This window comes from Ovis aries, chromosome 15, assembly GCF_016772045.2.
Source record: "Ovis aries strain OAR_USU_Benz2616 breed Rambouillet chromosome 15, ARS-UI_Ramb_v3.0, whole genome shotgun sequence".
NCBI lineage: Eukaryota > Metazoa > Chordata > Mammalia > Artiodactyla > Bovidae > Ovis > Ovis aries.
The window spans coordinates 46,244,295-46,269,334 of NC_056068.1; the positions used below are offsets into that span (position 1 = coordinate 46,244,295).

At 48.7% G+C, this 25,040-nt stretch overlaps 1 protein-coding gene across 1 annotated transcript in view; it reads right to left on the reverse strand.

The window, feature by feature from the left end:
• Nucleotides 1–25,040, reverse strand: part of DNHD1 (dynein heavy chain domain 1) — a 72,322-nt gene that overhangs the window by 17,475 nt on the left and 29,807 nt on the right. Inside the window, exons 12-29 of the mRNA XM_042232612.2 lie at nucleotides 23,777–23,934; nucleotides 22,801–23,287; nucleotides 20,720–20,847; nucleotides 20,423–20,621; nucleotides 19,964–20,058; nucleotides 19,215–19,422; nucleotides 17,311–17,436; nucleotides 16,909–17,006; nucleotides 13,910–16,805; nucleotides 13,523–13,709; nucleotides 13,157–13,349; nucleotides 12,627–12,915; nucleotides 5,439–7,035; nucleotides 5,037–5,245; nucleotides 4,633–4,837; nucleotides 4,452–4,554; nucleotides 496–645; nucleotides 70–252 (exon numbers count right to left, since the gene is read on the reverse strand). Of these exons, the coding sequence (XP_042088546.1) occupies nucleotides 70–252; nucleotides 496–645; nucleotides 4,452–4,554; nucleotides 4,633–4,837; nucleotides 5,037–5,245; nucleotides 5,439–7,035; nucleotides 12,627–12,915; nucleotides 13,157–13,349; nucleotides 13,523–13,709; nucleotides 13,910–16,805; nucleotides 16,909–17,006; nucleotides 17,311–17,436; nucleotides 19,215–19,422; nucleotides 19,964–20,058; nucleotides 20,423–20,621; nucleotides 20,720–20,847; nucleotides 22,801–23,287; nucleotides 23,777–23,934 (7,511 nt within the window). The remainder of the gene's footprint in view (nucleotides 1–69; nucleotides 253–495; nucleotides 646–4,451; nucleotides 4,555–4,632; nucleotides 4,838–5,036; nucleotides 5,246–5,438; nucleotides 7,036–12,626; nucleotides 12,916–13,156; nucleotides 13,350–13,522; nucleotides 13,710–13,909; nucleotides 16,806–16,908; nucleotides 17,007–17,310; nucleotides 17,437–19,214; nucleotides 19,423–19,963; nucleotides 20,059–20,422; nucleotides 20,622–20,719; nucleotides 20,848–22,800; nucleotides 23,288–23,776; nucleotides 23,935–25,040) is intronic.

The window sequence follows — 25,040 nt, forward strand, 5'->3', positions numbered from 1 at the left end:
GCCTCGCTCTGCCAAGTTGCCGCTTCATGCCTGCATTTCTCCTCCTCCGTGGAGCCCCACATTTCTTACCTGATAAAAGTCCTCAGAGCATAGCAGCTGCTTGGCACTGGCCCAGCCTGTTTCACGGTGGAAGAGGTCACACAGAGCATCGGTCACCTGGACCACAGACTCTGGTGGTGCTCGATAGCTTCGTATCTCCTCAAAGTCGGCCACCTGCAGCTGGCTCAGGGGCCCCAGAAATGCCTTGCCCATCTAAACAAGGAGAGACGTGCAGCTGAAGTGAGCTCCCAGAATGTCCTCTCTTCCTTCAAGGTATTTCCAGGAGGGACCATCTTCTCCTAGGGTCTCCAAGGGACCACACCCCAAGCCAACCTATTACCTTTGCCCCAGGAGACTCCATGACAAGCCAACCCATCCTCTCCTCTGGGCATCCTAGGAGAGGTTGTCCCCTTCTGAGAGGGGATCAGTGCAGGGCAGGTGGTGGGAAGAGCGCACCTGCTCTAGGAAAGCCTCATACTGAGCCCGCAGGGCATCCCGCTGCTTGGTCAGGTTCTCAATGAGGTTCTCCTGCTGCCGACATTCTATCAGCTGCCGCTTGTACAGAATCTTGCTTTGGTCTATCTGGTGAGTCAGTCTGCCAAGGCTCTGAGAACAGAGTTTAGGTTCTGCAGCTCCAGATCTTGGGCCAGGTGGGACTACTCCAAGGGAAGACCCCACATGGGCTTGGACTCAGGCATCCTCTTGACAGTTGTATGACCAAGTTGACTGTCAAGGTGACCAAGTTGAACTCCAAGTACGCTACAGATACGTGCTGAGCTCTGGAACTGTCATTCCCCAGTCTGTGAGTTATACATCTAGTCAGGCAGCCTCACTGAGTGGCTGGGGTGCTTCTGACCTACCATACAGGCCTAGGCCATCTGAAGCCAGAGCCTGCATGCTTAACCACTGGGTGACGCTCTATCTTACTTGACCCGCTAGTGGCGTTTGTCACAGAAGAAGCTCCTCCCTGTTGCAACGTTCTCCTCCCTTGACTTTCATGAGACCATGCTCTTCTTTGGCTTCTGCGGCTGCTCTTCCTCATTCTCTTCCTCTGCTATCCCTTAAATATGTCTCAAAAAGTTTTCAGGGCCCCCTTATCTTACCATCTTTCTGTGTACCTCCCTAAACTCATGGCTCTTATTATCACTTCTATTTTAACAACTCCAAATCCTTATATCTAGCCAGATTCTTCCCCAAGACCCACACCTCCATATCCATCTGCTTAGTGGGAATTTCCTCTTCAGTGTCTCTCAGACCCCTCAGACTCCACATGTCCAGAAATGAATGTATTGACTATGGCTCCTCAGATCTCTTACAATCCTATTCATCTCTTCATGCATTCTTTTCTCAGAGATCTGTGGCAAAATACATCCAAGTTTCCCAAGGAAGAAACCTGATGGTTACCCTGACTCCACCTCTTCTAGTCCCCAAAATCAAGCCCATCTTCAAACAAGGCTTTTCTGTTTTATCTCCAATACATCTCTCATGTCTACTTCCATCCCCAAAACCATGACTCACACCCATGCTCTCTCACTCCTGACCTTTTGCACTGGCTTCCTAACTCCTACTCCCCCTCCTCTAATCTGCTTTTCATGCTGCAAGCCTATTTGGTTCTCTCAAAGGCAAATATCAAATCATCATCTCTCTTCACACTCGCTACTGTTGCATTTGGTTTACAATACCTCCGTGACCAGGAGGCTTCTGTTCATCCTTCCAACCTCATTTGCTTTTGCTCTCCCAGCAATGTGCTCTCCAGCCATTCCTGACTTTCAGTTCCTCCAACCTGGCACACACACTCTTGCCTCTGGGCCTTTGCACTTGCTGTTACTTCAGCCTGCGACATTCTTCCCGCCCCCTCTTTCATACCAAATCTCACCTGACCTTCAGGTATCAACCTTGATGTACTTCATTCCTGTGTTTACATATTTAAGGAATGCTTTTGGTGCTTACCAATGCCTCCATGCTACACAGTGTGATACTATGCTCTCTCTAGGAAGTTTTCTTTTTTTTTCACTTCTTTTTTATTTTTCTAAATTATGAAAAGATGATAACACATTTACCAGAAACTTGGAAAATACAGACCAATGATACATATAGTTCTACTATATATTTCAATTATTTTTCAAGTAGATAAATTAAGATTTTTAGTTGGAGTTCAACATCAAGCTCTCAAAAATTAATAGAATAAATATACAGAGAAGTATAAGGATACAGTATACCTGAAAAGCACTATGAACCAATTCAACATAAGACTTATACAATTTTAGGAAGTCTTTCATGATACTTCAGAGCATCCTGGACTTGCTCTGTCATAATGCATTGTTTTATAATGACTTGCACAAGCCTATATCCTCCAGCAAACTAGGCACCATGAAGGACAAAGAGAGTGCCTTATCTTTATTAAGAGGCCATCTACTATCAATACATGATGACATGTATTGGGCTTTTGCTATGTGCCAGCACTCTGAAGTACTTTACATGTAAAGGCCTCATTTAATCCTCATCCTAACCTCTCTGGATCTGAGTTTTTTCATCTGTAAAATGGAAGAAAGAATGGCCTCCTTAGAAAAGTGGAGGTGAGAATTTGTCTACCTAGATGTAAACATAAACGTCTCCTGCATTGCAGGCGGATTCTTTACCAACTGAGCCACGAGGGAAGAAGCCAGCATAGATGTAGACATGCACGAAAGTATTGATGAGTGCTCACACAAAACATACGGATTCAATTAAGCCTTGCTGAGCACAGTCATAAATAAATGAACCAACTGACCATGAAAAGGAAAAGAGATGGAGGGGTCCCAGATGACCTGGGGTTCAGCTTAAGTGACTAAGTGGAGGGCGGTGCCATCTCCTGTGGTGGGCAACTCTGAAACAAGTACACACAGTTATGGCTGTTAAGTGAATGCCCCTGAGACTATGAACATCTCTCATCCAGCTTTTGGGCTTCTTATGTTCTGATCCAAGGATCAGAGAATAATAGCTCCCCTAAATGATATCAAAAATCCCTGGTATTAATCATTTGGGGAAAAAGCAAGACCCAAGACAGAACACTGGAATTTGGGAATCATGGGAAAGAGGACTCCCGTTCATCAATGAGCTTCTTAATTTTTTCCATCTCAACCGAGTCTTAATTTTTAATCTAAGCTAGTGATCCTCCATGGTGAATGGTAGGAGGGCAACAGTACTATGGTGACTCCACAGGACACAGTGAAAACCACATGTGTAGATACTATGTAAGCCATGCCCCTGGGGCTGTGCAACGCCAAAGGATAGCCCTGACCCATCAGAAGAGGAGGGTTAGGTATGGGGAGCTGCAAGACCTGAAACCCCAGGAGAAAGCAAGTCATAGTATCTGCTTGTGGACGGATCACTAGTAACTATCTCACTGTAGTTACCCCTGAACCTTCATCAAAGTTTTGTGTAAGCAGGAAAGGGGGAAAAATGCAATATCAGAATTCCTCTTTTTAAAAATGAAACAACACCAAAAAAATGTCTATTTTAGGAAAGCATTTTTAACTAAGAGTGTTTGACTACAGAACATGTAATGATGCCACTGCTACCAATTTTAGCTAGATATGAGCGGTTTGTTTATTCAAAGAAGAAAATTGCTCTGTATAAGAAAGCAACAGGATTTAGAGTAAGGACTGGGAAAAAATATCTCTTGTTACATGAGCATTGCCTTTGGGAAGCTCTAAGGGAAAAATAGGGTGACTGAACAGCATTGGAAGCAGTGCTGGGGAGATGGGACAGGGAGAGAAAACTCTGTCAGTAGGAAATGCCCTGTAGAGGAAGGTGACAGGAAAACAAGACACTAAGATCTAGTGAACAATTTAAACCTATTTCTGGTTCTGTTCTAGAATGTAAATTGCCCCCACTGCCATCACCCATCTGCATTTCCCAACGTACCTAACAGCGTACATTTTTGTATATAGAGTGTATAAATTTGTATATTTGGTGTATTATGGAAGGACACACTGCAGGAACAAAGGGGTATGGGAAGAGAGGGCAGCTACAAGAGGTGTGCCAACCAGCAGTGAGCAATAGAGTATCCAGGAGAAAAGGATTTAAGTGAGAGGGGACCATGAGGATGTAATCCTGCCCCATCCCCAATGGGAATCTCTGCAGAGCTTGGGGAGCATACTGAACTTCACAGTCAAGGTACTAGGGACGACCAGAAGCAGACACTTGGGTTTCATGCATTTAGAGGAATCAGCCTGATCTCAGATGTGCCACAGGGAACTTTGAGCCTGAGCTCTAGAGGAAGAGGTAGCAGGGATTATAGTCTGCCCCTGGGGGAAGGGGAGCTCTCAGGAGACCAGAACTAAGGTTCAGTCTGGTTGGTTTCTGCAAAGTCATTATTTGGGCTCCTGCTTTGACCTACTGTTCATGCCTCAAACTCCTCTCCGCCTTACCTTGTGGGAGCCTTTCAGCTGCTCCTCCAAGTTGAAGACTAGGGTGGTGTGGGCACTGTGCCTCTCAATCAGCATCTTCAGATTTTCCAGGGCATTCTGTATCCTGAAGACACCATGTACCAGTGAGTGGACCTGAGGGAGTGGAAGGAGATACAGGGGAGGGAATGGGGGGGTCACTCACCGCTGGGCCCTGTTCTTAATGTGCAGGGTCATCCATTGCCGCTGCAGCACGAAGGTGTCCAGGAAGTCCAGGAAGGTCTTGGGGGTGACGAGTGGCAATTCAGGACACAGGTGCCCTTGGTAGCTAGCAGCCGAAAGGTGGATGAGAGCCATGGCTTTGGCCACGCTGGGAACTGAGGCCTGGATGTCTGGGAACCTCAAGGAGTCTGCAACAAGCATGGCTTTAGCCTGGACTTGTGAGCTTGTAGGGGAAGAAAGGAAAGGGACCCTCTCTCCTCGCTCAGGAAGGAGGGCAGAAAAGGTGAAGGGAGGCTCAACCAGGTTCTAGAGAGAGACTGACCCAAGTAACAGTCCTCTTTAGAACCTGGTCTAGAGGAGGGGTGAGGACAGGTAAGGCGGGCTCACCGTTATCAAGGGGTGGGCTCTGAACACCCTTCAGGTGATGCTGGGCCACAGTGACCAGGGAATCTTGGTCCCAGGGTTCATAGCGGTCAGTGCAGGCAATGGCCAGTTGAAGGAGCCTCAGGAAAAGGGTGGAGGGTAGCTGTTTGTGGGCCTGGTCATCTCCGATCAGGATGAACATGTGCAGATGGCTCCGCACCTGCTGGCAGAACCTGTGGGGCCGGAGCTCTGACGCCGTCCTCTCCTTCATCCCTGTCTGCCCACCCTGGTCCCCTTCCCAACCCGACCCCTCAACCCTGCTCTTCTGTGCCCCCTCAGTACCCTTAAGTTTTGCGTGGGCTTTTGGCCTTCAGCCAGGGTGGAGCCAGAGCAGATCGACCCCTGGCTTGGGGGTCTTGGCCTTACCTCTGCCACAGAATTTCCTTCTTGATGTTCTGCTTGACACTAATGCTGTCCCTGGGGAGATGTCCTTCAATGTTTTCCAGATCTGCCTCTGTGTACAGGTCAGGAAAACTGCCTGAGGTTGCCAGGGCCAGCAGGCGATGAAAGGTAGTAAGATCCACACCCTTGGGCACCAGCAGGGCCACCGGCTGGCCTAACGTGCCAGCATGCCAGCTGACCTCCCTTAGACACCGGAGAACAGCCTCCTCTGATCCACACGGCAGATGGAAGAGGCGGGTCTGACAAATGCCGGCAGCCAGAGTGACAGCCGTACAGCGCCCCGTCCCCTGAGCCCCTGCGAGCAGGAGGCCATGCTGCTGGGGCCTGGCCAACACCCGGACCAGGCGGGCCACATGCTGGGCCATCGAGTGGCACCGGGCAAGGTGGGGGCTCAGCCGCAGCTGAGCGGCTGAGGTGGCCAGCTGCTCCTCCAGGCTCACCCACTGGCGTTCCAGGTACAAGTTGGAGCTCTCAGAGTTGGACTCTAGTATCAGTTCCTGACTGAAAACCAGGTCCGAGGGCCTCTCCTGGGGCCGGAGTAGCAGCATTGGGAGCAACAAGGGTGAGACCATGTCTTCTTGGGCCGCCTTCTGATACAAGTTCTTAGATTTATTCGGCTGGAGTTTGTAGCTGGAGGTCCTTGTGCCTTCCTCCTGGGTTGTCTTCTGACTCATGTTTCCCATGGTCATCTTCCTTACTGGTGCTGCAGGCGGTGCTGAATCATTGCTCGGTGAGCCTGTGGTGACCGGAAGGTCATACGGGGCCTCCTCCTCCTCCGTCTCACTCCCGCTGTTGCTCAGGTCCTCCCACTGAGCCAGCTCCCCTTCGGATTCCACTTCGGGCACCTTCTCTTCCTCCTCCTCCTCCTCATAACCCTTGCCCAGGCTCTGGGGTGCCGGCCCACAGCAGAAGACATTCTGAGCTACCTCTAGGAGCAGTCTGGCACAGAAGGAGCGTTCCCTGGGGCTGTCCAGCCGATCACAAAATGTTCTCTGTGCCTCATGCAACCAGAGGCGCACGATGTTGCGCGTGGCCATCATGATCATGAGGCGCGTGCCACGTAAGCCAGACACCCGGCGCAGGTGCTCTTGATGGTTGAGACAGTCCACAAAACCCCGGGAGCCCACCCTGACGGGCAGCAGCTGCAGGCTTCCCAGAAGCTGGCTCACAGAGTGCATGGAGAAGCGGTAGTGTGGGCGAAGGGGTGAGGGCATAAAGCACTTACCCACTGCTTCCCAGGCCTCCAATGAGGCCCGAACCAGGGCTCTTGCTAGAACGCTCTCCCGTTCCACAGAGGGGAAGCGCTCGAGCCAGGCCTGCATGCTGGGCATGTGCCTGCTCAGCAGCATGGCCTGGGTCACGCTGCCCAGGGCCAGCACCGTGAAGAGCCGAGAGAGGCGTGGGCACAGCGGCCTCTCGTAGAAGCCTGGCACTGTGGCAGTGGCCAGGAAGTTGACTCCAGGCTGCAGCGTCTGCAGCTCCAAGGTGCTGTGGGTATACACAGTGCCATCTATGGCCTGACGCAGAGTCTCCAACAGTGGCTGACAGCTCTTCTCTGGGTCTGGGGGCCGTGAACAGAGAAAATCTGCGTGAGGCCGAACGACAGTGTCACCCTGCTCCTCCTCTCCCTGCCTCTATGGGTCTGCTCCTGGCACACATGGGGTTCTGAGGAAGTTTATGCACCTGGGGTGTTGGGACTGGGTCATGTCTGAGTACATTGTTCTCTCTCCCTAGAAGTGAGTGATTTTTTTTCCTTCTTCCCCGAATCCTACCTCTAAGACCAATTACATATTCATTAACTGAAGGTTAGTGAACAGAAAGGTTTGGAAACCTGACTGACCACAGTAGAGGAAAAGTGCAGTCACCACAGTCAAAGATAATGGAGTTAAATCTCATGCAGGCTTCTATAAAGTCAACTTTATTGAGAAACTATTTCTATAAAATAAAATACACACATTGTAGATAGTTCAATGAGTTCTGACAAATGTATATGTCCATGTAACCACCACCCCAGTGATATTTAGGACACTTTCATCACCCCAGAAAGTTTCCTCCTGCCCCGCTGCAGTCAATCCCCTATCACACCGTCCCAGGAATTTCTGTCTACTCTGATGTCTATCATTATGGATTAGCTTTGCCTATTCTAGAACTTCATACAAAGGGGATCGTACAGTATGTGGTTTACCACGTCTGGCCTCTCACTCAGCGTGATTCTGAGATTCATCCATATTTTGCGTGCATCAGTAATTTGTTCTGTTTCATTGCTGAGTGATATTCCATTATGAAAATATCACAGTTTGTAGATCCACTGACACTGATGGACTTTTATGCTGTTTTGAGGTTTTGACTATTCAGAATAATGCTGCTATGAACATACATGTACAAGTTTATTTGAGAACATACACGTGCTTTCATTTCACTTCGGTAAATACCTGTGAGCAGAACTGCTGGGTCATATAGTAAACATACATTTAACAGGGAAGAAACTGTCACACTTTTTTTTTTCCCTACAGTTGTATCATTTGCTCCTACCAGCAAAGTGTGAGGGTTTCAGTTGCTCCACATTTCACAATTACTATCAGTCTTTCTACTTAGAATCTTTCTGGTAGGTGTGAAGTACTCTCTCACAGGTTTTACATTTGGAATTCACTGATGCATAACCGTATCAAACACATTTTCATGTGCTGTTCGTCATTCATTATTTTTCTTTTGTAAAGTGTCTATTCAAAGTGTTTTGTCCATTTTTTAAATGGAATTTTTCTTACTGAGTTGTTAAGAGCTTTTTTATGTTTTCAAGGTACAAGAGCTTTGTTAGATATATGTATCTTGAATTTTTCTATGGGTTTTTTTTTTTTTTTCATTTTCATAAGTGTCCCTTGAAGGGCACAGGTTTTATTTATTTATTTTTTTTTTATTTATAAAACTTTTATTTTCTACATACACCCAATACGTTACACTTGTTTTTTCAGTTAATAGAAGCCTTTTCATGGGTAAAAATGGCATGCTTTGTGAAAGGAAGCCGAAGTAGTCAGACTTGTTTGGTCCTTCATGGATCAAGTTTTTCTCAGAAATCTGCTTTCTGTTCTCTATATGTTAATTGTAAGGAGCTTTTCTTATGCAAATAAACAGATCTATACAGTGATCTATACACTAACACTATAGGGTATACATCTATACACTAATCTATACACTAACCCATTTTTTTTTTGTTTTGTTTTCTTTTCTTTTTAAATTTTATTTTTTTTTTAATTTTAAAATCTTTAATTCTTACATGCATTCCCAAACATGAACCCCCCTCCCACCTCCCTCCCCATAACATCTTTCTGGGTCATCCCCATGCACCAGCCCCAAGCATGCTGCGTCCTGTGTCAGACATAGACTGGCGATTCAATTCACATGATAGTATACATGTTAGAATAGCATTCTCCCAAATCATCCCACCCTCTCCCTCTCCCTCTGAGTCCAAAAGTTCGTTATACACATCTGTGTCTCTTTCCCTGTCTTGCATACAGGGTCGTCATTGCCATCTTCCTAAATTCCATATATATGTGTTAGTATACTGTATTGGTGTTTTTCTTTCTGGCTTACTTCACTCTGTATAATTGGCTCCAGTTTCATCCATCTCAACAGAACTGATTCAAATGAATTCTTTTTAACCACTGAGTAATACTCCATTGTGTATATGTACCACAGCTTTCTTATCCATTCATCTGCTGATGGACATCTAGGTTGTTTCCATGTCCTGGCTATTATAAACAGTGCTGCGATGAACATTGGGGTACATGTGTCTCTTTCAATTCTGGTTTCCTCGGTGTGTATGCCCAGAAGTGGGATTGCTGGGTCATAAGGTAGTTCTATTTGCAATTTTTTAAGGAATCTCCACACTGTTCTCCATAGTGGCTGTACTAGTTTGCATTCCCACCAACAGTGTAGGAGGGTTCCCTTTTGTCCACACCCTCTCCAGCATTTATTGCTTGCAGATTTTTGGATCGCAGCCATTCTGACTGGTGTGAAGTGGTACCTCATTGTGGTTTTGATTTGCATTTCTCTAATAATGAGTGATGTTGAGCATCTTTTCATGTGTTTGTTAGCCATCCGTATGTCTTCTTTGGAGAAATGTCTATTTAGTTCTTTGGCCCATTTTTTGATTGGGTCATTTATTTTTCTGGAGTTGAGCTGCAGAAGTTGCTTGTATATTTTTGAGATTAGTTGTTTGTCAGTTGCTTCATTTGCTATTATTTTCTCCCATTCAGAAGGCTGTCTTTTTACCTTGCTTATATTTTCCTTTGTTGTGCAGAAGCTTTTAATTTTAATTAGATCCCATTTGTTTATTTTTGCTTTTATTTCCAGAATTCTGGGAGGTGGATCATAGAGGATCCTGCTGTGATTTATGTCTGAGAGTGTTTTGCCTATGTTCTCCTCTAGGAGTTTTATAGTTTCTAATCTTACATTTAGATCTTTAATCCATTTTGAGTTTATTTTTGTGTGCGGTGTTAGAAAGTGATCTAGTTTCATTCTTTTACAAGTGGTTGACCAGTTTTCCCAGCACCACTTGTTAAAGAGATTGTCTTTACTCCATTGTATATTCTTGCCTCCTTTTTGGTGAAATATAGTTGTATCTTAAGAAATCATTGCTTCTAGCCAAGTTCACATAGATTTTTCTTCAATATTTTTTAAGATTTATAGTTTTAATTTTTATACTTGTCTATAATCTATTTATAATTGATTTTTGTGAATGTTGTGAGGTAGGATTCAAGATTCTTTTTTTTTTTTTTTCCTCACACATACATACAGCTGTTTCTACCCCAAGAATTATACTTTTCCCCAGTGAATTATCTTGGAACACTTGTTGAAAATCAAATGACCATAAATGACCATATATTAGATTCATGATTCTGTTCCATTAGGCTGTATCCATGTCCTTATACCGATATTGGTATTTATTACTTGATTACTGTAACTGTGTACAGTAAGTCTCAAAATCACTAGTTTAAGCCCTCCAACTTTCTTATTTTTCAAAGTTGTTTTGGCCCTTCTAGGTCTTTCGCATTTCCATGTAAGTCTCAGAAAGAATCTGTCAGTTTCTAAAAAATAAAAAAAAACCAGACTTCCTAGTTTAGACTGGGACTGCACTGAATCTGTAGATGAATTTGGGCAGAATGAGCACCTTAACACTGGTGACTCATCTGATCTAAGAACATGATATATTTCTACATTTACTTAATTCTCTTTTATCTCGGCAGTATTTAGCAGTTTTCAGTGTGTATCTTTGACTAAGTTTATTCCTAAATACTTAAAGCTTTTACATGATATTTTAAATGATACTTAAATTTTTTATTTCTGATTGTCATTAGGATATAGAAATAATAATGATTTCAATAGATTGACTTTGTATGCTGTGAGCCTGCTAAATTCACTTATTTGTTCTGATAGTTTTGTAGTTTTGTTTTTGCTTTTGGTAGATCCTTAGGACTCTCCACGCAGTAAATCATGTTATATTCTAGTAGAGATAGTATTACTTCGTCTTTTCTAATTTTAAAGGCTTTTCTTTCTTTCTCTTATTGTACTGATAGCAGTCTCTGTTCACTATTGAAAAGAAGCAGTGAGCGTGGACAATCTTGCTTTGTGACTGATCTTATGGAAAAAATGTTCACTATTTCACAATTAAGTATGTAATTAGCTATAGATTCCAATAGATGCCCTTCATCAAACTGAGAAAATTCCTTTCTATTCCTAGTTTGCTGAGAGTTACCATAAATACTGTTGAATTTTATCAAATGCTTTTTCTTTATCTATTAGGATGATCTTATACTTTTCTCTGTTATTCTAATGTCATGCGTTACACCGATTGATTTTTGAATGTTGAGTCAACTTGCATTCTTGAGATATACCCCCACTTGATGATGATGTGTTGCTGAATTTTACTTAATATCTCATGAGGATTTGTTTTGCATTTACATTTATGAAAGATCATGGCCTATAATTTATTTTCTTGAAATATCTTTCAGAACTTGGCATTAGGGTTTGGTGGCCTTATCAAATGAGTTGAAAAGTATTTACTTCATTTTCTGAAAAACTGTAGGTTTCCATTTTTTCCTTAAATATTGGATATAATTGAACTGTGTAATAACTATCCAGGACTTGGAATGTTTATTATTATGAATTCAAAAGTTTAATAGATCTATAGGGCTATTCTTTTTCTATTCTTTTTCTTCTTGAGTCAGATTTTGATAAGGTGTGTTTTTCAAGGCACCTATCCATTTAATCTGAATTACTAAATGTATTACTATAAGTTTTTCTACAATATTCCCTTGTTATTCTTTTTAATATCTTTAAAATAAAACCTCTTTCATTCCTGATATTGATAATTTATATTTCCTATTTTATTTCTTGATTTGTGTTACTTGGGGATTCATTTATCTTTTTAAAGTTTTGCTTTGCTGATATTTTCTATAGTTTGTGCTTTTCATTCTATTTCATTGATTGCTGGTCTGATCTTTATTATTTATCTCCTTCTAATTGTTTTAACTTGCTCTTCTTTTCCTAGATTCTTAAGCTGAACGTATAAATCACTGATTTCAAATTTTTCTTATTTTCTAATTAGTCATTTAAAGCTGTAAACTCTCTGAGCACTGCTTTAGCTACATTCCACAAATTTTGATGTGTTGTGTTTTCATTATTATTCAGTTCAAAATAGTTTCTAATTTCCCTTTGAGTTTCTTCTTTTATGCATGAGTTATCTAGAAGTCTGCTGTTTAATTTCAAAAATTGGGGGATTTCTAGTATCTTACTGGTTTTTATTGCTACAGTCAGAGAAAATATTCTGTAAAAGTTAATCCTTTGAAATTTGTTGAGACTAATTTTATGCATAAGGTCTATCTTGGTGGATGTTCCACGTGCACTTGAAAAAAAAGGACATTTTGCAGTCAGTGGATATAAAGTTCTCTAGATGTCAATATGGTCAATACTGCAAGGGATGCAAGGGACAAGGATATTCAGAGAGCAAATGTAGACTGAAGATATTAAGAGAAGACATTAAGAATGGAACACTCAAGTCTGGTCTGTAGGTATAGGTCTGAGAGTCGATAAGTACAGCTAAGGATTTTACAATCAAGAGAAAGGACGATGACTCCTTCCCTCCCGACTCCTCACCGGAAGCAGCCAGGTGCAGATCCTCCAGCAGGAAGAGGAGAAAACCTTTAGAATCCGGGTGCCGCCCAGTCCATGGGCTGGCTTGTGATTGGCCCTGGACCTCCCGGCTCAGCAGGAGGCGAAGGTGGGTGGTGCTGACAGCGGGGTGAATGGGGCTGTTTATGTAAGGGTGCTGTGGCTCCACCAGCACTTCCACAAAGGTTGTCTTCCCTGTTGCTGCCTCTCCAGCCAGCAGCACTGGGTGTCCCTCTGACAGAAGCAGGTCCACCACGTACAAGAGCCCTTCGGTCTGCAGGACAGGAACAGGGCTTACTGCGGCAGCTCCTGGTTAGCACAGTAATCTAGCTGAAAGTAAAGGTCTTAGGAGGCTTATATTAAAGCTGTATTTGCAGAACACTTCATGTATTCTTGTGATTTTAAAAACGTTTCAAGGAATGGGAGCAGACAGCCCTCAGCTATGCCGAGGACATGTACACCCCAGGATATCTCTTTGAGCCCCAACCCCAGCTTCGGCCCCACTGTCCTCACACCTGGGGAGAAGGGTAGAAGGTACCCTGAATTCCCTTGATGCGGCTGCCCAGGTATTGGCCAGTGAAGGGGGCCAGTGTCCCATCTTCGGGGCATACATGTAGATCAAACACCGAGTCTGAGGGTGGCAGCTCAGAGTAGTTGGAGAGGCAACTGATAGAATCCCTCAGGAAGGTGTCATAGAGGGGCCAGAGCCTGCTCAAATGAACATACAGGTGAGAGTGTCATCTGGTTACAACAGTTCCATTACACTCAGTCCCATACACTCACACACCCCACCCTTCTCCAACAATGGCGCCAGGGTTTGGAGACCCATGGGTCGTTCCATTTCCGCCCTCTCCATCTCCCCCCTCCACCCCTGTAGATACCTGGAGGGAAGGTGAGCTCCAAAGCCCCAGATCACAGCAAAAAGAAAGCTGCTGATGGCCAGCAGGTGCTCCCTGCGCTTACTAGGCACGGCATCACTGTCAATCTGGTTCTGGTGCAGAGAGCTGGTTTTTGAGGCCTTGATGCTTCGAGCCACTATACACTTTGAATCACTATAGCTGAGGTCCTCTGTGAAGGTCACCATGGCCAGGAAAGGAGCCCCAGTAGAAAAAAAGAGGAGGGGGTGGGAAAGAGAGTAGAGGTTGGCTATTACTTCTCATTTTCAGTCCCAAGACCCAAGTCCACCTAAGAACCTGGGCCACAAGCTCCAGCTTATATCCCCACTATCCTCAAGGCCACATAGCTCTCAAATCAGTCCTTGCCTTCACCTGGGATATGTGCCTTCTCCTCCTCATCTATGCGCAGGTATGGGTTGAGCAGACAACGCAAGATGCGGGCCAGGCTGGTGACTTCAGCCACACCTGGGCAAATGGCCCGCTGTCCGTGTACCTGCAGCAGAGAGCTAACACCCTGGCAGGTGAGAAACTGTAACGTTGCGGGCACCAGCCCTTCAGCCAGGTGGCTGAGCTCAGCGACAGTCTGGGGCTGCAGGCGGTACTCACGGGGCAAGGCTGCCATCAAGACGCTCAGTATACCCTGCCAGGTCTGCTCCCCCCGACACCACACCAGGGCACAACGGCCCACTACTGTGGGGGACATGCCTGTGGTATCTCCCACTTCCATCAAAAGAAAAGTACCTGAGGGTCGTGCTATTTGCTGACCATTGGGGAGGCTAAGCTGTGGGGGGTCACCTAGGAGGCAAGTGATAGAGTCCAGCCAGGAAGAACTGGAAGCTCCATCACATATTATCCAGTGATGAATCCCCACTGGTTCCTGTACCTGCCCCCTTGGGCCCATGGTCCTACACCGACTAGCTTCACGCAGCAGCCTGGGGAAGACACCATTGTGCCAGCAGGGGCCTTCCAGCCATCCTAGGAACTCCTGAAGGCTGAGGACGCCTGGATACAGGTGAGTAATTTCCACAGGCTGGCAGCTCTGGGTTGCGGGGTCCTCCATGGCCGCCAGCCGATTCTGGATTTTAAATAAGCTGTGCCAACATGTGGTCTTGCCACTGCCTGCCGGGCCCAGGAGCAAAATGCCTGAGGCCTGGCCCAGGGCCTGGCTCAGTTGATCCAGGGACCCCAAAATATCAGGGCTGGGATGCAGGCCTCCCTGCCGTAGCTCCTCCACCAGCAGTGACTTCCTCAGCCTGGGGGTCACAGGCTCTGCCAGCACCTGGGAGGCGGTGGGAAAGAGCCCACAGAGCAGCTTCTGGAGGTCCTGCAGGTGGGGCCCCTCCAAGAGGCTGAACAGTGGGGAGCGCAGCAGGGTGCGCAGCAAGGTGGCCTCCTCCATGGTGGCTAGGCTGCGGGGCTGCTCAGACTCGGGGTCCTTCTTGGTCAAGTTCAGAGCCTGTATCGTGTCTTCCAGCACCTTCCTGAGGAGGGGCAGGCGGCAGGGCAGGGGCCCAGACACCAGCTCACACTCTAGGGAGAAGAACTTGGATAGGCGGGTCGCGGTGCGGGAGGCATCCCGGATCCCTGCGCCCAGCAGGGTCAGCTCTGCCACTTGCTGCAGGTCGGGCAGGGTCAGCGCCACGGGCCGCAGCAGTTGGCGCAGGTTGGCGGGCATGGCAGGGCTCAGGGCCCGCAGCGTCAGGAGACAGCCATAGCCCAGGCGCATGTCCACGTGATGTCTCTCAAAGAAGCTGCTGCCGAGGAGCCAGGGGTGGGTGGGGTCGATGGTGCTGGTACTTCGGGAAGCTTCCTGGTACAGCGGGGCATAGAGGTGGTGCAGTTTGGCCAAGCGCTGGCCCAGGGCAGAGAGCAAGCCAAGGGGCAAGTGCTGAGCTGCTTCTAACAGCAACCAGGCACCTCCCTGCAGGGCCCCGTTCAGGTAGCTGCTCAGGCTGCGGGCCTGCATCTGGGGCAAGCAGGGCATCACCACCAGCTGGCGCCCCAGGGCCTGGGCCAGGCTCTTTACTATGGCTCCCTTGCCCACACCACTGGGGCCCAGTAGGGTCCCGCAGGCCACCTCTTCCAGGGCTAATAACAGCACGAGGGCTGGCCGCTCAGGCAGCAGGCTGGGTAGGGACCCCAGTCTGGGACCCAGGTACTCATAATTGTACAGGAAAGATCGACCCAGCACATCTATCCAGCATGCAGCTGGGGACAGAAAGGTCTCAGTAGACACAACAGTCTTCAGACCCTTCAGGGGGCTTTGGGGAGCAGTGTGAGGGGAACCCAGGTGATACTTGAGTTGGCGGACCCAGTGGAAGTCCGTCAGTCCACTGACCTGGTGCTCTTGCAGCAGCTGGGCTATGTCCCGGTGGGTCACCGCCATGACCAGCAGGGCACTGAGCAGGCTGGTCTGGCGGACAGAGAGCAGGGGCTGCTCACCCTGAGAGGCCCTCTGGGCCCGGAGAAAATGCACCAGTACCTCTAGCTTGCGCACATGCATGGGGACCATGGCCAGGGTCCTCCCTTCAAGCAGAGCCTCCTCCATGCCGGCCCGCCATGCCACCTCCTCCGCCACCAACACACACTGCCACGGGAAGGCCTGGACTAAGTCCAGCCAGTGCTGGACATACATCTTCGGGGGCAACTGGCTTTCCTGGGGCAAGTGGTTTTCCTGCTTGAAGGCCTTGTCTAGGGACGGGCCCAGAGCAAGACGGGCAGCCACGCAGTCCTGCAGATTGTGCACCAGTGCCAAACGGAGACTCTCCTCCAGGGAAGCCAGCCACTTGGGGAGATCGGGATGCAGAAGAAGGGACCCCCGCAGCTTCATCTCCTCCCCACCCGCCCCGAACACCGCGAGCACCGCCACCTGAGTCTGTATGCTTGGGCTTGACTCCGGGTCATCCGTGTCTTTTGCAGTTTCACTGGACTCGAAGCTCAAGGCATGCACATGAGGAAAGCAGCGTCGTGCCCACAGCTGGGCCTCACAGGACTCCAGTGGGGCAGCCAGCAGGGCCACGAGCTCACTGTCACTGAGGAAGAAGAGGCGGGGGAAGTGGGCGCGCACGGCATAGAGCACGCTCTCCAGTGCCATGATGATGCCCTCCAGGTCCATGGAACCCTCCTGCAGCAGTTGTTGCAGCTGCTGGCCTTGGAAAAGAGGGTTCCGCTTGGCACTGGGCACTATGAGTGACAGAACCAGGGGGTCAGCTACAGAGATCTGCATCAGGGTCCGATACTGCGCATCCGTGGCCTCGAAACGGGTGCTCTGTGGTGACAGAGAAGGCAAGGGTGAGGGCAGCGCCCCTACTCTGACCCAGAGCCCTGCTGTTCAGCAGCACTGGTCCATCCTGCCACACCCACTTCCCTACCAGCTCAGGACTGGGAAACTGGATCTTCATCTCATGCAGAACTTTATTTAGGAAGATCCACTTCTGCTGGAAAGTCACCCACACCTGCAGCAGGGCACCTGTGAAGGCAGTCAGGGGAACAATGGAGGAAGACGAGGGTTCTAGCTTCTGCAAGAGGGACCAGCCTCTTCCTGTCCTCTTGGGATGCCCTACCCCCAAAAAAACTGCTTAGTAGGACCCCAGGACCTTGCATGAAGGAGAGAAAACCTGCAACATGAATAAAGATCTGGTCACTTTAGCCTAAGAAATGGCTCTGAAGGTGGTGCTCACTCTGTCTTCCCCCACCCGCACCTCTCTCCCCAGCCTTCTAGGTCATCTCCCGTCAGGTCCCACCTATGAGCCCAGCTAGAGGCCTGCACTCACTCAGGCCATGCATGATGGTCACCCACTCCAGAGCAATTCTGTTTAAGTCTCCTGACTTCTGGATGGCCAGGATCTTGAACAACACCTGAAGGCTTTCATGGATAGAGTCCTGCAGGCTGCTGTAATCTAAGGAAGAGTGGACTTGAGCTGAGCTGAGCTGAGCTAGCAGTCAGATGGGGCAAGGGCACAGGCGACTGATACCCAATACATGCTGAAATGCACAGATCTCAAACTATTCTCTGGAAGATACAAACATTTTTTCCTCCACTAGCTGAACCATATGCTCACAAAGAGTCAGAATGTGTTTGCAAAACTGTTTATGTGAGTTCTGTTCATTATGTGAGTTATATTTTAATTACAGAATTTAATCTAGTATTATGTTAATCTCTGAAATACAGGTGGAGAAAGAGTTGCTGGTTCTATAAAAACTATGGAAGCCTTCAGAAGTAAAGGTAAACTGTTAAAAAATAAAGGCATGATATTAAATTAGGTATGCATGCTGTTGCTTTAATCATGTCCAGCTCTTTGCTACCCTATGGACTGTAGCCCGCCAGGCTCCTCTGTCCAGGGGATTCTCCAGGCAAGAATACTGGAGTGGGTTGCCATGCCCTCCTCTAGAAGATCTTCCCAACTTAAGGATTGAACCTACATCTCTTTATGTCTCCTACACTGCAGGCAGATTTTTTTTTTTACCACTAGCACCACCTGGGAATCCCAAATTAGGTATAGACAAGTCAATTTTTTAAAACTGTGAAATTATAATAAAACTCTAGAAAAATTCTGGACTCAGCTTCATAAGTGTCCTTGTGTCACTTCTCAACTTTCAGAAATGGAAAGTGGAAACAGCAGACAATGTATTAATACTACAAAAGGCAGTGAGGAACCTCTATCAGTTGACTGCGAATCAAAGAAAAGCTCTTGTCCTCAGGCTAAAAGGTGAGTAAACAAATGTACATTACATGATTCAGGCTAAAATAAAAATCTTAAGCCATGTATGCCTATTTTATGACTGATTGCCCTATTTAACTAACTTTTTGAATCTGCTGGCTGGTTTTAATTAGACCAGATAAGAGGATTTCTCCTTTACTGGCAGTTCCCTAATTATACCATTTTCGGTGCCTGGACATACACTGCGCCCTCTGTCCGGCAAGCCCTTCTGCCCTTGCATGTTTAGCAAACTCGTACTCCTTCAGAAGTCAGCGTGAGGCCTTTTCCTAAGGAAACGGAAGATCTCTGTCTCCTGCCCGTTTCAAGTTGCTCCTCTTTCTGATGGCTCAGTGGTAAAGACTCTGCCTGCCAAGCAGGAGACCTAGGTTCAATCCCTGGGTTGGGAAGATCCCCTGGAGAAGGGACCAGCTATCCACTCCAGAATTCTGGCCTGGAGAATTCCAGGGACTGTACACTCCATGGGGCCGCAAAGAGTCAGACACGACTGAGCAACTTTCACTTCCACTTTTTCACTGCTCCATCGCACACCCATCTCTGTTCTCTTGTCCTTGTCTGGGAGTTCACAAGAGACAGGACTTTGGTCTGAAAATCTCAAGAGTCTCCTGAATTTGGCTCAGAGGAGGCAGGTGAGTTTGATGAGGGAAGGACAAAGGAATGAACGAGCTGGTGCAGCCTAGAGGACAGAGCGTTGAACATTGGGGAGATATGACCATAAAGGGGAGACCTTTGCTCAAGAGGCCAGACATCGGGCAGGAAAGAGGGAGTGAGGGGCTCCCAAGAAGATTAAGACTGTGTGGGAGCTGCATGGAAGATGCTGTCTCAGAAAAGACGGATGGCTCAGGCTGTCCAGGAGGGCAGGGGCCCAGGCTAGAGAAGCCAGATCTGGCAGAACTTGGTGGATGAATATGCCCCTCACCCTGTCTGGCTGTCACTGGGCCCTAAGGGCAGGGCCTCACCTGAGAGGATGAAGGTACCGCTGTCCTTGCCCACTACCTGCCACTGAGGGCTGCGGGATGCTTGCCTCTTGGAGCGCTCAGAGACTGGGGACTCGTAGGGCACATGCAGGATGAAGTTGAGCAGTCGCAGCTGGCGTGCTTCCCAGGCCCGCCGCAGCCGCAGGAGCGCTTCGTGGGCATGATTCCGTATGTTTTCAGTCCTCCAGATCTGGAAGAGCCGGGACTTCGGAGCCGGGACTGGGAGATGGCTCAGGGGATAGCCCTGGAGCTTGGACTCAAGGGTCATGGCTCAGCAGAGTGCGGGTCTCAGAGAGGAAGAGTGGGGTCATTGGCTTCAAAGGCAAGCCGCCAGCATCACACTGTGACCTAGGGCTGCTGCCCTGAAACCCACTCTTTTGCAAAGCTCTGGCCGAGCAGGCAATACATCAATTAACTCATGCTCTTTGGGGACAGGGTAAGTATTGGGGGACATCTGCCACCCTGTGTGCCCACCACTTTGGGGCTGCCACCCACTTCCTTCCCCTGTAGAGGAGGGACATACTTTCAGTCACAAAGAGTCTGGAACCACCCATCAGATCCCCATACTCCCCAGGGAGGCTAGCAATCTCAACCCCCTCCCCACAAACCAATATCTGCTGTTCCCCTTGTTTCAAGGGGCTGCTGGGTCTTAACTGCCTCTATTAGAGCTTAGCAAACAGGCCTTGGGTTTGAGCTACCCCTCCTCAGTGGGGTTGTTGGGGAGGGCCCACCTGATTGATTCGATCTGTAAACTCCAGCAGCGGACAAGAGAGCAGCTGGCCCACTGTTAGGAGCTCTATGCTGTAGAAACTGCTTAGCCCTAAGGCTGAAGGTGGAGGGACAGCAAGTCAGAGCGATACTCGGTCTTTGGCAGAGCCCAGCCTAGTCCAGCCCAGACAGCACATCTCAAAGCATGAGATAGAGGCAGGGGCCCGGAACCCAAGGTCCAGAGCACAATTCAGAGTCCAGAACTAAGACTCCAGCCTAAGTCCAGCCCTGGCAGCAGAGAGGATCCACGTGGTAGTGTGTGAGGTCTCTATGAGGGGAAGGAGGCTGCAGCCCATGGGGAAAGGTCAGGGCAGCCCAGGGAGGAAAGATGCTTCCCAAAAAAAGCCACAGAGAAGTGAGTTGTCCCATTGTTCTAACCGTGTCCTTCCCTCCCCCCGCCCTCTGACTCTATCCACACCCACCTCGCAGGAGAGCTTGGCAGTTGAGGTTCTGCACCTGGAGGCTGCCCAGCTTGGTCAGCAGGGGAAGGAGGCTGCGAAACTCCTCCAGCATGCGCATGCAGCGCTGCAGCACCGGGCTGTGCAGCCCCAGGGTCGCGCTCACCCGGGCCGCCTCTGTCAGCCAGCCGTCTGTCTTCTCCTGGGCCAGAGCCAGATTGAACTGTGGGGGAGAGGCACACCGGCAGCTGGAGACCCTCCCACCCCCACCCCCGAAAATGCTTCACACCCGGGCAGGGGCGCCAAGGAGGGCGTCAGCACCTTGGCAAAAGCCATGCACTTCCATTCACTGATGTTTTCAGAGATGACTCGGTACAGGTGCCAGATGTGCTGCTGCTGCACGATGGGGCGGGTCCCACAGACTGGCAAGGGCACAGGACTCTCGTCCCCTGTGGGACAGGCCCGGGGGTCAGGTGGGGGCATGATCAGTCAAGATCCCATAATGACAGAAGGGAGGGTCCTGAAAGTGCAGGGGATGAGGCTGGGGGTGGGGGGCAGTGTCCAAAACTGTTCAGTACAATAAACCAAGGGAGAGTTAGTCCAGGAAAAGAAACTCTAGGAAAACGTGATAGGGATGAAAGGGAAGGCATCCTCTTCTATTGATTAGAGTCCGTCTCTCTTAGGCCACTTCAGCCACACCACCCTTCACTATTGCTCAGATACATCAGCCCTGCTCCCTCTTGCTGAGGGCCTTTGACTGGCAGCTCATTCTTTCAGGAACACTCTCCTCTAGAGAACTATATGGCTCACTCCCTTACCACATTCGAGTCCTTGATCAAACGTCAGTTTCTGAATGAGACCTAGGCAGTGCCCCCCCCATTAAGAACTGCTACCCACCCTCCCTGACATTCTTGACTCCTCTTAATCCCAAGGACAAAGGAGCCAATTTTTTGACTTCAGAATCCAATATTTAGCCAAGCTGTGATATAAGGACATTATACAGTCATTCTTGGTCATAAATAGCTTAGAAATTCTAACACCTCCAACTCCCTTCTTAGAAAAAAAACAACTCAAAGATTTACTGCAGCCATCCAAGAAAGAAGTGAAAAAAACTAAAAAGATGTGGTATTTTTAAAACTGGAAGTGGGTAAACAAAACCATTCAACCTTAGATGTCAAAATAGTTGTTAACATGGTTATAGAACAAAGCAAATGTCAAAGATAGCAAGTAAAATAAAAGACACAGAACGGAAAATAAACAGTAGCGTTAATGGTCTAGATCTAAGATCCTAGAGTGTTGTATTAATAATAAAAACTGGGAGTTTGGTGAAGAGACAGGGGTGGAAAAAGGAAATAAAATCAATGCTGTGCGGTTTTCCAGGTGAAACCCCTCAAGGCCAGAGTCCCCTATTCTACTTTTCCACAAACATCCCAACCACTAGCAGGAAAGGCCAAGGTCTGTGGTCTACATCAGCTAGAGCATGGGATGCTGCTGCTGCTAAGTCGCATCAGTCATGTCTGACTCTGTGCGACCCCATGAACTGTAGCTTACGAGGCTCCTCCGTCCATGGGATTTCCCAGGCAAGAGTACTGGCGTGGAGTGCCATTGCCTTGCATGGGATGAGGGTCCCCCAGCACTTGACCAAAGGAAAAGTCCCTTGTTTTAGGATGGTCCCAGAGTGTCTCCTCCCTGGGATTGGGGACCTCACAGTCAGAGATGGTAACAGTTGGCAGTTGGCTAAGAGTCAACTCAGAAGCAATATCCCTTGCAAGGGATACAAGTGAGCGACAGAAGTGGCTGCACCTGAGGAAAGAACCTGCAGCCCACAAAGTCCTTCCCGTGCAGAAGGGAACCAGCCCAGCTACACACTGCACAGAAGGGCCAAGACCAGGAGTTCGGTCCGGGTCTCCCCTTGGGGCCAGGGAAGCCCTCAGCAGCCACCTCTCTCCACCACACTGGCTGGAAGCAGTGGCCATGGAGCATCCACACCTGTTTTCATCTGGGACCTGCTGCCTGCTGGAGGCCTGAGTTGAACAGGGCTACACAAAGGCTAAGGACTACGACGAGAACACATGTACATTTCTCTGCGCAGGCTTTTAGCCCTCTGATCCCATCACATTCAGATGGAACACTCACCTAGTTGCCTTCTCCTCCAGACCATGAGCTCCCGTCTAGGCACAACGCTTATCCCCACCCTAAGGATAACACTTGACATAGCCAATGGGTTTAGATTTTGTCCTGCAATCTTTGCATTGAAAGAGACTAAAATGAAGGTATGTGACTCCTAAGACTTGCTTAGGATCACCCAGGACACAACCCAGGATCACACCACCCAGGATCACACCACCCAGGATCACGCCACCCAAGGGTGCTGGTGGCGGAGGGGGCGGGGCCCTGGGTACCAGTGAAGGCAGTGTAGGCATGGTGCAGGTCAGAGAGGCTGCTGACTGTGTTCTGGTACTGACGCTCCAGGGAGATGAGCTGGCGCTCGGTGTTCCTCTGCTCTTGTGCAGGGTCCATGAACGGACCAGACAGGGCCTTCTCAATCATGCCCTCCAGCTCCGCCAGTGCCGTGGCCATCAGCTGCTGCAGCTTGGGCACGATGGCATGCCGCTTGCTGAGCAGGAACTCTGAGGCCTGGCTTTTCTCATACTGGAATGACTCCCACGTGTCCATAAGCTGAGGGGCAGGCAGAGGGTGGTCAAGCAGAGCTGGGGGATGGGGGGAGGAGCAGCGGGTGGGGCAGAGGAGATGCCTTCTCACCGAGATGTCCAGTGCTTCATTCTCAGCACTGAAGAGGCCAAAGTGGTTGCGGATGAGCTCATAGAGTGACCGCGTGTATTCCATTTGCTCCTCCAGCTCAGCGTACCGCTCGTTGGCCTCATTCAGCTGCAGGGATGACAGCATGAGACCAGCGCCCACACAGCCCTGTGCACCTCTCTGCACCCATCCTGAGGGGCACTCCCTCCTGCTAGAGGCTCCAGGTCCTAGCAGTTGCCTTTTAACCCGCCGAGATCAGGGCAGTCCAAGAGCAGATCCTCATCTGACCAAGGTCTCCCTGAAGACAGCACAGCTCCTCCTCCATCAAGTCGTTGCCCTGAGGACAGGGCAATGGATCTCTACTTAAACATACAGAGAGCAGAACTCTCTCTCTGAAAGCAGGACTGTCTCTCATCACATCAGGGCCTCCCCATTTCATGAGGATACTGAGGACCACGTGAACAGGGTGAGAACTGGCCAGGGCAGGTCACAGAGGTGGATGCAGTTTAAGGGCATAGAGCCCCACTGGGAGCTCAGCAGAGACCGGAAGGGAGTGTGCTTAGCACGTGAGCGGGATGGCCCTGGATAAGCTGGGGAGGAAGGATGGGGAGCACCCACCTTCTGGGAGCACCATGCGATGGAGTGGATGTCTGAGTTGATGGTTTGGAAGGCCTTCATGAAACCCGTGAGCTCTGTTATTAGCTGCTGACTGCGGCTCTGGCACTCATTCTGTACCTGTTCAAGAATGTCCTTCCTGATGTTTACCAGCTTGGATTCTGAAGACAGGAGAGAGTGAGGCGTGAGGGGCTGTAGTGGCCAGGGAGCATCCAGGGGAGGCTGGACTGAGAGCAGGTTGAAGGGGAAGCCAGCGCATGAACTGGCTCCCTCAGTCACTGGACACATACTGGACCCCTGCCTGGTGTCATTAGCTGCAGTTCACTGGGGCCCGTGCTGGGCACCAGCAGACAAGGGTGATGAGAGAGACAGAAAGGTTCTCACCCAGAGAAGCTCACAATATGGCAGTAGAGACAAACATATAAATGGACAATCACGTATCGGTGCAATAAATGCTCTTCAGCCAGCCCTCAACCTGGCTCAGTGAAGAGGAAGGAAGCCTGAGGAGACTGGGGGAGGCGTCCCCAGGGGGCACTGGAGCTGACTGTACTAAAGTGGTTAAGGCTCCCACGGGCACGTGGATGAAAGCATGTGCAAAGGCAAGGGAACACCATGTCCATGATAAGCAGAATGCCCACCGCAGATAAACAGTTTGCATCTGAGGAGTCTTACTGCATCTGCTGTAGCAGAAGGACCAAGAAGAGTGTGCACTTTGCCTTTTATTTTTTAAGGATTAAAGGAAAGAAGCTGTCAGGTGGATTTGCGACCGGAAGATGATCTTGGAAGCTGGCTTTGGCAATATGAACAACTCCACTGTGGCCAAGGACAGGAATAATACCAGTATGATGGCTCATATGGTAGAGCAAGGATTCAGACTCTGGCAGCCTGTTTCCAACTTGCTATATTTTATACTTTGAAGGGTTAAAAGTAAACTGACTCATCTTTCATGAGCATCTTTGAGATATACAAGATGCATATAATTGAGACATACAAGGAATGGATCCGATAGGGTTTTGAAGAAAGTAACTGATAGGAATTGGCACCAAGAGCTGAAACTGAGAAAACCAAGACGAGAAAACCTCCAAGGTGTACTCAAGTTTGAACAGAACACAAAGATGTGAACTTATCCTTTTCCAAACTGTCCCACTGGCCTCTGACAGTAGCTAGACCATCGCAATGGTGCTGCTTTCTGAACAGCAGCACCAGGTTGGTGAAGACCAAGAGCTCAACAGTGACACCATGTGGTAAGAGGGAGCAGTGGACTGAT